At 28.2% G+C, this 18,231-nt stretch overlaps 1 protein-coding gene and 1 non-coding gene across 2 annotated transcripts; one reads left to right on the forward strand and one right to left on the reverse strand.

Annotated features, from left to right (window-relative positions):
* Positions 1-7,873: 7,873 nt before the first annotated feature.
* On the reverse strand, positions 7,874-9,073 carry LOC113863694 (transcription factor bHLH106-like). The gene is made up of 2 exons (XM_027497350.1): positions 8,840-9,073; positions 7,874-8,305 (listed from the first exon to the last, which is right to left on the reverse strand). The coding sequence occupies exons 1-2, from the start codon at positions 9,032-9,034 to the stop codon at positions 7,877-7,879; spliced, it is 624 nt and encodes a 207-aa protein (XP_027353151.1). The 5' UTR covers positions 9,035-9,073; the 3' UTR covers positions 7,874-7,876.
* A 1,920-nt stretch (positions 9,074-10,993) lies between these two features.
* TRNAA-AGC lies at positions 10,994-11,066 on the forward strand. The gene has a single exon. It is a non-coding gene; the product is annotated as a tRNA-Ala (tRNA).
* Positions 11,067-18,231: the final 7,165 nt, after the last annotated feature.

Raw genomic sequence — 18,231 nt, forward strand, 5'->3', positions numbered from 1 at the left:
GTAAAAAAAAAAATAAAAATACAATTTTCTATCACTCGATCATGACATGTCCTCCATTTCCTCTTTGGTCTTCAAAGTTAGGGCAATAACCCTCTCATATGTCGTTGCAAGAGGAGGAAAGTTACAACATGTGTATGACCCTTTGTCACGCTCTCTCTCTTTTTGATATATCTCTGTTGAGTTTTGCCGTTGAACCATGTGAAAAAGAGGGAGCAAAAAACATTGGTTCTGCATGCACTTTAGAGGACCAATACATCATTTTTCCCACCCCCAACTCACGAAAACCCCATTTATCATTGGTGAAGACATCGCTTGCAAGGTACAACTTTTTTGTTTTTTATTATTATTATTATTTTTAGATAACATTGTCTACTTTTACTAACTTCAGTCTTTAAAAATAATTTTAAGCATTTTTTTTATCATCATTCCATTTTGACCATCCTTGTTTGCAATTTCAATTTTAAAAAAAAGATGTATACTGTTTCAACACAGTTAGTGATATGTTTTGTTTGAAATTAGCAAATAATACGCTCTTCTTTCTTTATGTTTTGTTGTTAAGATTTTTATCCATAAATTAAGAAAATTTTAATTAATATAGTATATTATTATATTTTAACTTCGATACCTCCATTTATACTTCTAACTGTTTAATTTATTTTTCTATAATTTTTCATAATTAAATAAGGTACGGGTAAAAACAATAAGTCTTAAAAATTAAAATAACAAAACTTTTGAAATTAAATTAAAAAGTCAAAACAACAAAACATAAAAACTAGAGAAAGTAGCAATCTTGCATAGACATGTCTACTTTTTTTCTTGTTTGGGTGTAAAGGCTGATCCGGCATTTATATAGCTAATAATTAATTACCACTACAGTTCATCTCTTTTTGCCTGGATAATGGAATGAAATAGGAAAAAAAATGAAATAAAAGAGTGAGAAATAAAATAAAAATAGAGTGAAAAATATGATATTTAAATTGGTAAAAATACGAGAGAAATAAGTGAAAAAAATATATGTCATTTGAATGATATTAGAAGATAATGAAAAGAATTAAGTGCATTGTGTAAAAAATATTTTTATAAATAATGAGAAATTGTTTTAAAGCTTTTAATATGATTTTTTCTCATTTTTTAAAATTTTTATTTTCATGTCATTTTAAAAAGCTTTAACAGTATAATAAAAAAAATCCACACTCGATCTCTCGCAACCCAAAACCGGTAACCAAAATCGTGGCATTGCTAGAGAGAATGGTTCAATATGAACACTTTTCTTTCCCTGAACGACAACACTAATAAATGACCAAAAAATGATTTTTATTCTTAAAATCATCACTTTAATTTTATATTTTTTGCATTTTCTTGACTAACAGAGCGTAGATATCCATTAGAAATTTGAAACATCATGTAGTGTATAATGTAACATTAAACTTCGTGCAATCAGAATTCAATATACAGTTTTTTTTTTTTAAAGAATAAGATGTGCAAAACTGTTTATATTTAAAGGTGTATTTAGATATATATTTTAATCAAATATTTATTTGAATAAACTATTTTTATGTAATAATATAGGTTATAAATTTAATTATAAAATTTATCATCATAAAGTTAAAATAATTTATTTTAATTTTATATATTAAGAAAATTATTCAAAAAAATTAAAAAAACCATAAACTAACTTTATAAATTGTGTGTATGTAAACTTTCTTTTATAAATTAACTTTCAAAAGTCGTTAATTTTCTTTCAAAAGTTGTAAACTCTATTTTTTTTATTGATAAAATAACTCTACTAATTTATTAAAAAATAAATAAACTTTTAACTGAAAAATAAATTATAAGCTTTACTAAATAAAATATTAATAAACTTTTTTAAATTATTATTTTTAATAGAAAAGACTGACATGATCTAACGTAATTCACTAAAAATCTGTTTGAAGAAAAAGAGAAAAGAAGACATAATTTTTAATTTTAAATTAAAATAATTATATAATTTATTATAATAAATATATAATTAATATATTAATGTTAATATATTATTTTATGTATTATTTTAAAAATAAAATATTATTTTTAATTATATTTATTTAAAATATAAATTCTTTTATTTTCTCCAAAATTTCTCTTTCCAACCCTTAAGTCTTCGACAACATAATTTATTCTCATTCCTATGTTCCTGGTAACAAAGAAATCATGAAAAACAAATTGTAAAAGGTAAAACATTGAATTAATAGTTAATCTTGTCTTACAATTATTTTTATATTTACTAATTATATTTTATTTCTTTAAGCTTAAAATATTATTGATTTTGTTGACTTTAACCTTTAGTGATAATTTTAAGTATCTAAAAGTTTTTATTAAAAATAAAATTTATTATCTATTTATATTCTTAATATAATAAATACTTTTAAATTTAATAAATAATTTACTATTTTATTTACTTAAAATTAACATATTAATGTTCCTTCAAATTTATATTATCTCTATTTTTTTTATCTATGAGATGATACAATTTGTTTTTATTTATTTATTCAAATAAAAATTTGAAAAAAAATTACTAATTGTTACATTTTTACTAATATCCATTTATTCATATAAAATTTTAGGTATAATAAATAAAATATTTACGTAAGTTGGATAACACAAAGGTCAAAATGATTGACAGTTAAAATAATGATTTAAATGATATTTTAGTCTCTATACTTGACTTAAATTTATAAATTAATACTTATATGTAAAAAATTTATAAATTAATCTTTAGACTACATATTTTCTCGATTTAGTCATTGTCGTTAAGTTTAAAGTAAATAACGTTAAATAAGTAAAAAACTAAATTGAAATAAATGTATATGTGAGAACTAATTTACAATTATTTTTTACATATATGGACTAACTTACAAATTTTAGTCAAATATAAAGACGAATAAATAAAATGATAATGTTGTTATTCTTCTTTTCTAATTTTTGGGCCTCTCCACTTCTCAATCCCACTCTCTTCAATCTTCAATAGAAGCTAGAATTTATTGCTCTCTTTACCTCTTATTTCAAAACCCAACTAAGTCTCATCAAATTTTCTTTTTTTCTCAACTACTTCACCATTTTCACTTTCACCCACACCACTCCCTTCGCCTCCAATTCCAATTTTACTTTCTTCATTCTTCTTCTTTACTTGCATAAACTTCAATGAAGTTTAGAGTCTCTTCCTCTATTAGCTTCTTATTCCCAAAACACTACCAGAATTTCATATTATATAGATAAATCTATTGATGAATTTTAAATGATTATAGACAAATTTTAGTGTTACACACATATTTATAAACAAATAAAACTCGTTTCTAATTTTGGTGTCACTAATTCATACAAATAAATTTTTAATTCTATCTGTAATTTACAAATAAATTTTTCTGTCTGTAAATTTATAGACAAATTTTTCTATCTATAATAAATTAATTTATAACAATTATTTCGTTTATAGTTCTTATATCATCCCATCAAAAGCATCTTCTTCTACCACTTTTCTCATCTCACTCACCACTTCTCTAAAACAATACTTCTCATTCTCAAACACTCTATTTCCCTCACACTCTAACACTTCGTCCCCTTCAGTTCCAACATCATTGTCCCTTCATAACTCTATCTTTCTTTAATTTGATACATTCATGATGAATCACTCTCCTTCATTGTTGCTAATCCAATGCATATTTCAACCTCCTCTTGAAATGCAAGACATTCAAAATAGACACCTTTTCGTGTAATCCATCTGTAGTAAATAATTTATAACAAATAAGTCTATATTCTACACCAAAAATAGAAAAATAAAATCGACTAAAAGTTAGGGTATAATAACAAAAATACAATGGTGCAATTTGTTTCTAAAATGGAGGCTCAAACCACTAGCAATGCGCAAGGAAATGAAAATGCTAGAGAGAGATCAAAGAGAGAGAGGAAAATATAAAAATGAAGAAGAAGAAGGAGGAGACACATTTTTATTCTATTTGGCATATTATAAATGATTTTTTTTTATCTGTAAGTGTATTAATTAAACGTAGCATTTTATTAATTGACTTATAGATTGAAAAATTTGTCTAAGACTCCATTCATGAATTACTGTGTTTCATTAATGCAGTTACAGATAAATTTTACTGTGTGTAATTTGCGCATAATATTTCCTACCTTATTTTAAATTACAAACAAAAAAATTGGTCTGTAAATCCGTTTGTAATAGAAACAAAACAAATAATCTGTAAAATTGTAGATTGATTTTTTTGGTCTATAAATTCATATGTAAAATTACAAACAGATTTTTCTTTTTGTAAATTCGTCTATAATATTGAAAGAAAAAAATATCTTTATATTTATAGACGAATATTATTTGTCTATAATACATACGAATTTATCTAAAAATTAAAAAAATCTAATTTAATAAATTTTCGTCTATAAATCTATCCGTATTATAAATAGAAATTTTTGTCTGTAATTCGCATATTTTTAGTAGTGAAACTCAACCAACTCTTAACAATTTTTATTAAATTTCCTTCTCTTCTCAACTATTTCACTATTTTCACCCTCACCTTAACCGTCACCCACACCCACTCACTCCAAATTTTAATTCTTCATCAGAACTCTTTTCATCCTCGAATGCGCTCCTTTAGTGTTGGTAGCAGTAGAATCGTCAACTCATTCATCTACATTTTTTTTCTATTCCCTCGACACTATCAAAATCAAGATACAAACCAAAAGTGTCTCACAAATTTACAAAAATACCTTTTAACTCAAATTGGTAAGTTATTCTCTATATGTACAAAATTTGTAAATTAGTTCCTATATATAAAAGTTTGTAAATCAGTCTTCACGTGTATAATTATTTCAATTTAGTCTTTTTACTCATTTAACATCGTTCATTTTAAACTTAATGGCAGAAACTAAATTGAAAATAAATATACATTTAGGGAATAATTTATAAATATTTTACGAGTAGAGACTAACTTACAAATCTAAGTCAAATATAGTGACCAAAATATTATTTAAACCTAAAATAATTTACTAAAAAGATTAAATAGAATGATTAAATTTTTTATTTATATATTTTTGTCCTCTCTGAACGTACAAATAAAAAAAAAGTATAAATTTTCTCTTCTACGGTGATCCTTAATCAATGTAAACCCGAATCATATATGATACCAATGTCTACTATAAAAACTTTATACTCGTGTGTTTGTATATCCCTTCTTCGCACCTAAGAAAAAGTAAAAACAAATAGCAGGTTAATACCAGGCACTATTTTTAAAATTTTAAAAATATATTTATTAGCCTTAATAAATTAAATATTTTCTAATCTATAGGGTTATGTATATTATTTATAAATTTTACATATTTTAAAAATTATGATATTTCATTGGTATAAAGTGTAAATACTATAAATCTTATTATATTTTATTAATGAACTTTCCTATAAATAAAAAATTATTGATCATTACTCTTTATATATATTATTTTCTAATACCACTTCCTTAGAGACAAATAAGATATAATATTTGTCTTGGAACATTTGGAAGTCACGGAACAAGAGAGATTTGGCATACAAACTATATGGTCTATACAATTTTTTGGTTAGGTTAAATTTGCTTCTGCAGAATATGAGATGTGGAGCTATGTCAGTAATTTCAGCTACTACAGCAAATGCAGTGTGTTTTTCTGTGATCTGGTGGATGGTTTAAAGTGTGTATGACCTTATATTCTTTGGTGTTTGGTTAAAAAGGAATAACTGTATAAATTTTGAAAGACCAATGAATTTAAAAATTTGTTAGTGAAATATTTTCTATGAATTCAAATATGCTTTTGTTTTAATATTATTATTTTATAATTTAACATAAAAAATTATTTTATAATAATTATTATCTTTAAGTTTTTTCTTTTTCATTTTTTACACGTATAGCCTACGGATACACAGTAGTAGTCTCCACTTAATCCTTTCTGTTTCACTTTGACGTTCTCAATTTCTCAAATCTTGACCAAATTAAATTATTTATTAGAGTTTGTAGTTTTTTTAAAATAAACTAATAAAGCTGTTTGATTCACAAAATAAAAAAAAATTAATTTCTTAAGGTTAACTTATAAAAAATTATTTAAAATAGTATTTAACTAACTTTTTATTTTATTCTTAAGTTATTATATACAAAATAATATTATATCAATGATACTATTATATATCTTTTTAATCATTTAACACATTTACATTACTTAATAAAATAACTATGACTTAATAAAATAATTAAAAAGTATAAATTTTAAACTATAAACATTCATCTAACTTATCAACTATAAAGAAGAAAAAACATTAATCAGGTATACACGTATTGAGCATTTGTACGTGTCAGTAAATAAGATTGGTATCAAAGTTAAGACACAGTACAATCTCTGCGCTGACATCTGGAGCCACGGGCAAGACTACTTCCTTGCCCGGTTTTTGTTTTTTCTCGTCCGAATAAATATATTTCACCTTTATGGATTGAGATTTGAAAAGCTCTCTCTTTCAAAAACAAATAAACTTTTAAATATTGAGCTACATTACTTTTTAACACAATTTTTAATATATATTTTTTAAAATCTTTTTATGACATTGTCTATTCTATTTGTTGATTATCTTCTCTTTTAATTTATTTTCAACTTTGATTTGTGTTTGGGCCAGCATCCAATTTGTACCTTGATGCGACGCTACACCTATGTTATTGAAGTGTACATATATCAACTGAGTATAAAGAAATTGGATTCATATTTGTTCATTTTTATTATTCAAATGAACGCATGTTTTCAATATATCCATGCAGTTTCATACATAAACATAGATACTTAAACCGTGTGAAATACCTATTTAACGTCTCATTTTTTAATTATCATATTTATTTTTCTATCTCTATGTATACACACTCCAAGAGATGTGCACCAAATATTCTCTTTTTAACTTTAGTTGTAGAAAAAAGTGGTAGGAATAATATTATTTTGTCACATTTATGCAGAAATTCCTTCGGATTCTTGTGAAGAGGTAGGTCTCTTTCTCCCACCGATCACTACAGCTTTTCCCTTTTTCTCCTCCGAAAGCAAGATTTGGGAACCCAACACATTCTTCCAGTTCCGGGGACTGAAACCCCCTTGTCATTTCACTGTCACTCACACACACACATTGTAACTAAAACCTCAGCATCCCATTACAGCATCAAACCTCAACTCGAATCCAACCCCAAACCCACTTCCCAACAACCATTCCACCCCAATTCTTTCTTTAGAATCAGTGTAAGGCTCAGGAAAAGGAAAAACAAAAACACATCTCATGGATCAAAGAAAGGGTATGAAAGAGAAACGAATATGCCATTTTCTACAGCTTGGAAACTCACAGAAGCATTGCTTTTACAGAACATACAGACTCCTATCCTTCACTGTCACAAGTCACTACTTGCACAGCACGTAATTTAATATAACTACATTTCTTTCTTCATTACCCATCACTAACATTCTTACCCTCCTCTTTTTCCTACTTACATGCAAACATTCCAAACATCACATAAACCCTAGCTACCTTAATTACCCTTTCCATGCAGAGGCCCTAAAACCCAAAATCCCACAACGCATCCTATTCCAAATTAAACAAACACATTAAGAGTGATGTAAGGGAATAAAAATGCTGAGCTCTTTCTCACCTACTTCATTTGCATGTATAATTACTAAAATAGATCTTTTCATGTTAAATTTTATTTCAACAATGTCACGTTAAGATGTTGTGTCTATCTCTCTCTTAATAATAAAAGTTAACATTTATTGAAAAAAGAGATAGTTACAAAATATAACCGTGACATGTCGAATACATGAAAAGATTAGTCTCTATTATTTAAGGCATTAGCCTTCGGTCTAAGCCACGGCGTCGTTTTGACCTGTCACTGGAATTGGATCGGTCTAACAAAGACTTGAGCGAGTTCTGAAGGAAGTGAATGGATTCAATGCTGTGTTCTTTATCAGCAGCAACCACCAAAACGTTGCGCGTTCTCCCTCCAAGCGTTGCCATTTCCGCTTTCAGGGTTTTGAGATGAAGAGATTTCAGGATTTCTATGAGATCAGGGATGAGGTCGGAACGGTCCTCGCAGCAAAGAGAGGCTTTGAATATGAGTCTTCCGTCGCCGGAATACTCGCCGCCGGTGGATAGCACGGTGATCTCATCTGTTTCCGATGGAACCGTTTCGAGTTCAGTGATTTCCGAGGTTTGCTGCTTCAGCTCTTTCACTCGTTGAACCACCTTCGCCAGAAGCGAAGCCTTGTCTGTCTGAACAAAAAATAAATTATAACCAGTTTGTAATATCAATACCCACTTTCTTAACATGTATTTGAAGATAAATATTGAAAATTTAGATATAATATTTTTAAATTAAAGAATTTAATATATTAATTAAATGTGTAAAAGCAAACTCACTTTCCCAAACTCAATTATGCGTGAGAATGTCCTTACAAATCAAACTGCGGTTTCTTTTTTGATACATGACATGAATGAGAATCGTATGGGGAGGATGAAAAGACAAAATCGAAACTTTGGATTTTACGAGTTTCCTAGAAATTAATTAAGGATCTTCATTTTGAGTTTAACACTTCTATTCATTCATTCACTTCACTATATACACACATTCATATTCCACGGCAATCAAAGTGCAGTCAACTAGAACACACAACACGCATTTGTTGGTCAAAAAAGTATGCAACCTTTGAGAACAAAAGAAGGAATCTCTTGGAAAAACAGGAAGCCAGGAAAAGGTGACAAATACTGAAAACCAAAGTAAGAATTAATATTGCATAGTATATATACCTTAGAATTACAAGGCAGAAGAGTGCGAAGTTCGTCGAGGTGGGAATTGATTCTCTCCCTCCTTCTCTTTTCAGCTTCTTTGTGGTTCTTCATGGCAGCAAGGGCTCTATCTTGGTGGGAGGGTGGCTCGGTAATTTCGGACACATGGAAGGGGTAATAGTTATTGGAGGAATTAGTAGAGAAGGTGTGGTGCATGATGTGAGGTGAAGAAGCGTGGAAGAAGGAAGCGTTGTTGTTGGGGGAAAGGAATTGGAAGAGGTGAGAGTTATCCATGTCAAAGTGGTGCATGATAGATGAGGCAGAGAGAGAGAGAGAGAGAGAGAGAGAGAGTGAAGTGCGTGTGGCGGGGTGTGGTGTGGTTTTGTGGGGTAATAAGAAGAGAAGGAGCGAGTGTGGTACAGTTTGAGTTTTTGTGGTGGTGAACGTGAAGTGATGCTTATGATTGCGCTTTTTGACTCGCTCCAACGATTCTACTGTTACTTGTGGAAATTCAAATCAAACCCTCTTCTCCTATTCCTATTGCCTTTCGGTGCCCATTTCTTTTTCTTAATATAAATTATTATTTCTCAAAATAGAATACCCTTTCGTATTAATTGTTTTCTAAATTAAATATGTCCTTCATTATATTTATACTCCCTCCTCTTTATTTGGTTTGCATGTGTCTACGGGACCCACTTTATCAACACTTATAATCCATACGTGTGTATCCTATATATCAAAACATATCTGTTACTGTACATTTTTTGTCATCGTAGTTCAGTAAACGAGTCATTTTTTATTTTTAAAATTATTTAAATTGATCTTTGTTTCAAATATTTAAAATGTAACGAAATTTGTTTCTTATTTAAAATTTTTATATATTTAAAATGTAATATCATAGCTCTATTATATTGTTTAAAATATTGAATATTTTTTTTAAATGAAAGAGTTAATTAAAACAATAAAAAATTATTAGAATTAAATATAATCAATTAAAATTAAAGTGACCAAAATCATACATTAAGTATATAAGAACTAAAAATATAACAAAGTTAAATAGATGCTATCATATTAATTTTTCACATAACAGTAATTAAAATTAAAAATTATTTAAAACTTATGACAATTTAAAGTGTCACACGAGAACCTGATAATTTTTTTCACTTTTACAAAAAGTAATCTTGCATGAGTCTAGAACATTTATAATGTGATGAGACCAGCACAATTAACAAACATTTCTTTCTAAACATAAAATTTCAGCTTGAGACGTTACTTAAAAAAAAAAAAAAGCAAACATCACTTAGATTCACTTTCGTAAATTTAATGTTTTAATCATAATAAAGTCATAGATAAAAATATAGCTACACAAACAAATATATAGTTAAATTAACGCTTCTCATGCTTTCCTACTCTCATTAAACATGCATATATATGCTTCCTTTCACTTTATATATATATATATATATATATTATAAAATACATATTCTTTTATTTTCTATTATTGGTTTTTGTATGAATTCAATATATAAAATTGAGTACTCACGTTTAAAAAAAATTATCATTTTTTTTTATGTATGACTGAATAATAGAATTTGAGATGCAGGCAAATAGCAGTGCAACTAGCTCAAGAAAATAAAAGTAAAAAAGTTATGGTCTTTTGGGATGAGGGATAAATTGAGCAAAAGACAAACACTAAAAATATATTTTTAATACTTTCTTTTAAATATATTATTATCAATTAAAATTTATTAAAAATTATAAAAGAGATTCGTTAAATAGTTCAAACAAATTATTTAATAAAATTCAACAAATTTTAACTAATGATAAATAGTATATTTAAAACAATGCGTGGAAGTTTAGGTTATACTAATATTTATATGTGATCAAACATCTTTATCTCTATAGATCATTTCCGTCAGAGAACGCCAATGACATATGAGCATCAAAGATCTCCAATATACATCCGCTACTCCTTTGCCACTGGACACCATTTTAGCCCTTAATCTCCATCTAACTCAAGCTTAATGGATTCATTTTCCTAAAAAAAATTGAACCTTGGGCTATACAATGGACAGAGCACAGAACTTTGGTGGCAAAAGCCCTTTAACTATGTGCAAATAAAGTTTCCACTTTAAGCTATATTCATTAAAATATAATGATCTTAACATTGCAAATGGGGATGTAGCTCAGATGGTAGAGCGCTCGCTTAGCATGCGAGAGGTATGGGGATCGATACCCCGCATCTCCACTTTTTTGTCTGTCTAGGGAAAGATGCACAATTTAAGGGGTGATATACGTTTTTTGGACTTACTTGTAAAAAAAATTTTAATAATATTTTTACTAATGACTAACATATTTTTAAAATCACACACATTATATAGATTTTTTTTTAATTTACATTTTATAGTTTTTAATAAATTTTAATTTATAATTAATTTGAAAGTATGTTAAAAGATTTATTTCTAACACGCTTCATACTTCTACAATTCAATCATTAAATGTCTATTTGTTAAAACTTCTACAACATGTATAACCATGTTAGGGCATTGTTGCGAAATAATAAAGATTAGAATGTGTTTACAAACAAAACTTAAACGTTTAAATTCAATTTTAAAATTATGTATTAACTCACATAAGATATTTTAAAACTGGAATTTTATCCAATATTTTTATTATAGTTTTTTACAATTTTGAAAATGTCATATTGTCTCGTTATTAATTATATGATAATTTTAAACTAACACTTTTTTTAGATGCTAATAATCATCATCAATTTCCTTGAATCTACTCATGAGTCTTGATATATCATTATAATGGTTATATTAAGAAGTGTTTCAGATGGATTTGAAGAGTGAGAAATTATATATGGTAAAGAAAGAAATTAAACGGTGAAGAAGAGAGTATTCTTTGGGCTAGTAAAAAAAACGTGGGTCAAAGGTTTTATCAAATAGTGCAAGTAATAGAGGATTGATTGCTTTCATTAGTCAAAATTGTGGGAGACAAGTGCAACTCACCTTTTAGTGTTGCACATTGCCTCAATTATTTGTTGTTTCCATTCCATTTTGGTGAAATAAGAAAAGCGTAGTTTGAAAACATTAAGAAGAAAAATTATTTCCGTGCAAAGTCATAGAAAAAGTGAAACAAGAACGATTGAAGATACAAACTTTATATATTGTTTTAACTTAGTCAAACCCAAGGGGGAACCTTAGTCCAACTTTTGAGCATTCCTTGATTCAAATGTCATATAATTTATTCATGGTTCTATAATAACTACTGTATCTTCTATCTCAAGATTTGAGCTTCTTTGGAGCATCTTACCTCTAAAGTTTTCAACTCACTTGTAAAACTAAAGTTTTCATACTTCCACACTTCCTTGTCAGTTTTAAGTATCATAGTTGTTACCTAACCTGCCTCAAAACTACTACTATTGTTTTTCAACATAAAATATTAATTAAACTTAATCAAAATCTAAGTGGATTAAAAACAATAGATCATAAATAAAGCTAAGGGAGAAAGGCAAAAAAAAAATGAAAAGAAGTTATAATATTTTAAATAAACTTTAATTTAAATCAATTGATAATACTTTGGTCATTGGTGCATTTAATTTATTGATGTATATACACAATTAGTGCATGTATAAAAAGAGGGGAGGGGGAGGAACACCTTAAAAACAATACATTTTCTAACAATTAGCGCCAATAATATTTTTGAATTGCATGCACGAAATATTAAAAGCAAAACCCGACTGAATTAGGATAAATTTAGAGACCCTTCACTTTTCTTAATTTTTTTGGTCCAAAGAGATCTTCAACCGGCGATCATGTGCTCATACGTAAGACCCTAAAATGCAGTTATCATTAGCCAAAAGTTATATCACAATTTTACAACTTGAACCTATAATCTGATCTGTTGAGTCAAATTTTAATTAACTACATTAATCTTTCCTAATTTTGATAAAACCATAAATGGAAAGATAAATTAGTTAAACAATATGGATTACAAAAAATAGCTGTTTTCTAAGATTGAAACTCGATCTCCTTTCAACTAAAAGCAAACTTTGAACATTCTTTTGATACAGTAAAACATATCAGAGATAGAACAGGCAAAACAAAGAAATTAACGACCACCCCAGTCTTAGGGTTTCAAACCCTGTCAAATAGCTTTGGTGTAAAGTCAGCTGTGAAAAGGGCGAGGATTGGGACCTGCCATCCAAAGCCTCAACTCGACACCCTTGTCCCTAGACCCCCAAGAAAAAGGCTTAAAACACCGTACTCATTGTGTTTCCAAGAAAAAAGAGAATCCAACTCACTCAACCAATAATTATGCTTAAGATACATATGAAAAATATATTTGAAAAATATTCTATAAAATTATACTTATTATTCACAAGCTTCTTTCTTTCTTTGTCCACTGTACATCCACTTGGTGAAGGGGAAGAGACGTTGAGTTGACAAATTTAAAGATAAAAGGTGAAAAAAATTATAAATAAGAAATTTTATTTTATGTTTACATGTTACAATTTTTTAAGTATACAATAAACTTGAGTAGTTGTGTGTCATATTTTACAATTTTGTTTATTTAAAAACTATAGATAAAAGAATTTATAATTTTATTTAATAAAAAATTATAAATTATAAAATAATAAAATTATATTAAAAGCTTGTGAAGTTAAGTAAATAAAGAATATTGATGTATGTTAAAGTTGCATGTCTTTTTTGTCAAGTAAGTGCATGTTAAGGGATTAAAAATATTGAAGCCTCTCTTCTCTCGAAAAAAAAAAAAGTAGAGTAAGTATTAGCCACGGGAGAGTTAAGTATGGAATAGAACAGGATTGATAAAATAAATAAACTTCGTGATTATGATATACTTTAAATCATTAATTTCAAGTTTGAACTAACATTTAAACCCAACTTTGGGTTCAGTACGGGAGCTAAAATGGCTAGAGTTAACATTTCTCATTGAGTGCAACACTGTATTTTGTATCAAGAAGGGGGAAAAAAACCTTAATGCTTTCATAATTTCGAAGTTATTTTAAAAAAATATCATGTGTAAGATATAAAATTATAATTTATTTTATATAAAATTTTATTAATACAATTCACATTATATTCTGAATTATGATAACTGAAAAGGACACAACTAAAAAACTGTAATTTTGCAACTGACAAAATCAGTCACTAGAATATTGAAAATTCGATCATCATAAATAGACTTGGTGAAAGAATATATCTACCCTGTTTGCAAATAAATTTAATGACCAAAATATTGTTCGATTACAAAATTTTGAGATTAGTCATCAATTTAATTGGTTGTAAAAAAATTTTGTGGCAAAGTGTTGTAGAAAAATTCACAGCCAATCAAACCAATCACTGAAATTTTGGTCGTAAATTGGTCTCAAAAATGTGACCACCAATTAAAGATTTGTTATTGTAACTCTCGAGTATCACAACTATTAACCTCGGCGTCTTCCCGTAATCATCCGGCATAGCTGCTTTGACTGAGTTAGAAGAGTACGATGTATTAGAAGTATTGAATTAGTCAGCAAACAAGCATCGATGGGAGCTACTTTAACGTGTTTTGATGAGATTCGTACTCTCGAGAGAGGAACCAGGTTTCCGATGACACAAAAAGCACATGAAAAGACATAAGGGGTTTCGGAACTTTTCTAGTGCTAGCAAGTAGCTAACGAGCTTTTTCATGTGCAGGTACTTGAAAATCCAAAATTATTTAAATGATGCTCTTTCTACACGTAACAAAAATTTGAAACGACAAATTTCAGAAACGTAAAGTCCCTAAAATTGGTGCATCACCGTACAAAAACTTTCATACTACAGCTAAACTTTCATTTAACTTATACTTCTTCACTATTCTTGGTTTTACTGCCCTTAAAATTTGACAGTCTGCTTCCTTAATAACAGCATCACATGACTAAGCAGCAAAAAAAACCACTTGTTTCATGGAACCAGAGTCAAGTGATTTATCAATTGAACGTAAGAGGGCCAACCACAAGAATGTTCCAACAATCTTCAGATGAAACGTTGTTTCTTGATACTAAAGTCTTCTAGGACTTTTCCATCCAAATGTAAACAATGACCACAATACTTGCTTACTTTAGTGAGTTCCTAAAGGTGGATAATATTTGCAACAATGATATTGAGGTTTTTAATACAAAAATTGTGTGTGCAAACCTATCATCACAATACGAGAAGAAGTCAAGTGCTATATCATGACCACAATATGTACCAACAAATTAAAATTAGATGGTTATATGAGTTATCTGCCCCCAATACAACAAAGCAGGTTGGAAAAGGAAAAAGTTCAAAGTCAAAAGTAAACATCAAGTAAAAAATACTTTAAAATGCAACATTTCAATAGTTGTTTCTACTATTATTTTCTTGTTCTAATATCAGTACACAGTATACGGTACAAGTGATGATGATGGACACAAATTTGAGATCTAATGTAGGCCATCCAAAGTCTACTAATTTAGAAACACATTGATACATTTGTAAATTTCGGCAACTAGCAACTAACTTTTCTTATGTTTCAAACCTGAGTACGAATGCCTTGTATGCATTAAATTGCTAACATTGCCTATAAGAATGAAAAACCATAAGACTATTGTCATGGATGACTTCATATAGATCTACATATGAACATAACATTCAACCCGCTCAAGGACAATAATTTGGGAGCACAAGGACCAAATTTGATCAATCCCACCCAAAATCAAAAAATTTGTTGGTAGGTAAAAGAAACAAAGGAGAAGAGATGGAAAAGAGAAAGTAAATCTACATAACTCAAATAAATTGAAAAGGAGATTGTCTGAGTTCAAATGTTTAGTTTGTGGAGAACTAAATCATTATACATAAGGCTATCAAATTACAAAGAAATAAAGACTAGAAACATTCATGCATAACACACCACCACTAATGAGAGTGACCTAACTCAATATTACAACTATAATCCAATTGGCAAATTCCAACTTAGAAGACATTGACATCTCTTAGTCCTAGCTCATACTAGATGAAAATGGTTCACAACCTATTAAAAATGTCCTTACCAAGCTTAAGTTAAGTATTAAGACATAGAAGAATGTTATAAAGCCTACTCCAAGTGTCGTTCATAATCTACCTTCATCCTCACCACATAAGAATGTCAACACATCCCTGAAGGACCTATGACATTTATGCCCGTCTCAGGACTTTAGTTACAAAATTATCTATTGGTTGTAATTGTAATTTTTTTTATGAATATTTGGTTGTAATTGGGTAAAGCTTCCCTTCTTACTTACTTATTTCTATTTTATAATTGAGCAAAACCCACTTTTTTTGTGACATTTATCTACTTTTGTTATTTTCCTTCTCTTTCAACTACTATAATTAAAGAATTACTCTTCTTAATGCATTTAACTGTGCAATTTTTGTTTGACATGAGTATACATTGTTGAGCAGATATTGCTTATAATAGACTTATTTTGGAATAAGTGTCTATATGTAAATAAATATAATTAAAAGAAATATATCATTGATATTTTAATTGAAATAAAACAAATGTAAATAAATCTACAATTATAATTACCAACTTTCTTTCATTAATACAACAAACTTCCAAAGGCAAGTAATATAGGTTTATAAGTTCAACATGCTTAATTTAAACACACTTAGATGAGTAGCTTATATCTTGAGCTTTGGAAATAAACTACCACAAAAATCATCAAACAAAATATTAAATTATATTTAGATACTACACTTTCAATGACAAAATTAACTTTCTAAATACTAAAATTCTCTTCTACACCGATCATATTCTCAACTTACGGAAAAATACATGCAATGATTTCCTGTTTACAACTTTCAATTCATGCATTAGTGTAAACCCCTTCATTTGGATAATAGTAATAAATAAATAAGTTTAACGTCTTATCCTATAATTTGGACACCAAAAAATAGCTTATCTAAATTTGTTGACGTTATTAACACTAACAATTGCTCTCAAGTCACATGGCAAATCTTAATACCCCGAGCCTCAATATTGCATACTTGTTGAATGAAATGCTGAACTCCCATGGTTAGAATAGCTATTGTTGCTTGACATGAGATAAAAAATAATGTGAATTATTAAAATGAGAAACAACAAGATATTATGAAGAACAAAAAAGGTAAAAAAAAATTATAATGAATATTCATAATATGACATTATATATGTCACCTCAAATTTCTTATGTAGTAGTTGACATAACACATAAATAATAAATTTTAATTAAATTATAACAAAATATTTCTTATGTGATAGTTAACATGACACATAAGCAACAAATTTTAATTAAATTATAATAAAAATTGTTAATAAGAATCAAGTATTCCGCGTTAGACCTAATCGAGAATCAACAAAACTCTTTAAAATATTAAGAACTAAATCCCGTGTCATTTGGGCCTTCCTTATAACAAAACTCATTTTTTATTGTTTGTATTTAAACATATATTTAAAATAAATCAATAATAATAATTCAGCTTTATAAAGTTTAAACTCATTAATTGCTTATTGATTAATTTATATAGATAAGTTGCTTTTCAACTGAGCGTGCGAACGCCAACCTTTAAGAAACTACTGTGGGGACTCGAGGTTATTACAAAAGGAACCCATACTTTATTGCACTGTCCAACGAACAAAAGTTACTCTTAAAAATATTATCGTACAAGTCTATTAAAAAAAATTAGTCACTGTATTATTCTTTTAAAAATTCAAAGCATTACTGCTCTATTTTAGAAAAAAAAACTTATCATCAATTAAGTTCCTTAATGATTTATAATAAAAAGATTAAAATGGTAATAAAAAAGTTAATTTAATTAAAAATTAAATCTTAAAGAAGCTGAGTTGATGATAATTCTTAAAAGACTAAAATGACAACAAAGCGAACCTTTTAAATAACCAAATTTTTAAAAGATTACATGGTAACCTACGTAATTATTATAAAGATATAATGTGCTAAACATATATCATTGATATTTTGCTTGAGTATAGTTCCAATTAATTGTAGTAAGAAGATTGCTTAAAATAGTAAAACCCGAGAAGAGAAAAAATGCCTGTATTACAGTAGTCATTAGATTGCTTTGGATCCAGCCTTGGGAAATATTAATTGATAGCGTCTCAAAAAAGGCAAAAGAAACCCATCTTTCAGCATTTATTAATGAACACTAAACGGCAGTGCAATAAGTGCTCTTGTCCTCTCACCTGCTTAAGCCAATCCAACAATACCCAATGGTTCCGCAAGCTGGTCACACCATCCATTTTTCAGGTAAAGACTCAAAATAGGGTGAAGCACCATGTGTCATGTGATGTGCTAAAGAAACCAACCTTAGCCCTAGCACTCAAGCTATGTGAATAAAACCAAGAGCAGCTAGGCTAAGTCC

The sequence above is a fragment of the Abrus precatorius genome, unplaced genomic scaffold, assembly GCF_003935025.1.
Source record: "Abrus precatorius isolate BTA unplaced genomic scaffold, Abrus_2018 Scaffold3, whole genome shotgun sequence".
NCBI classification, from domain to species: Eukaryota; Viridiplantae; Streptophyta; class Magnoliopsida; order Fabales; family Fabaceae; genus Abrus; species Abrus precatorius.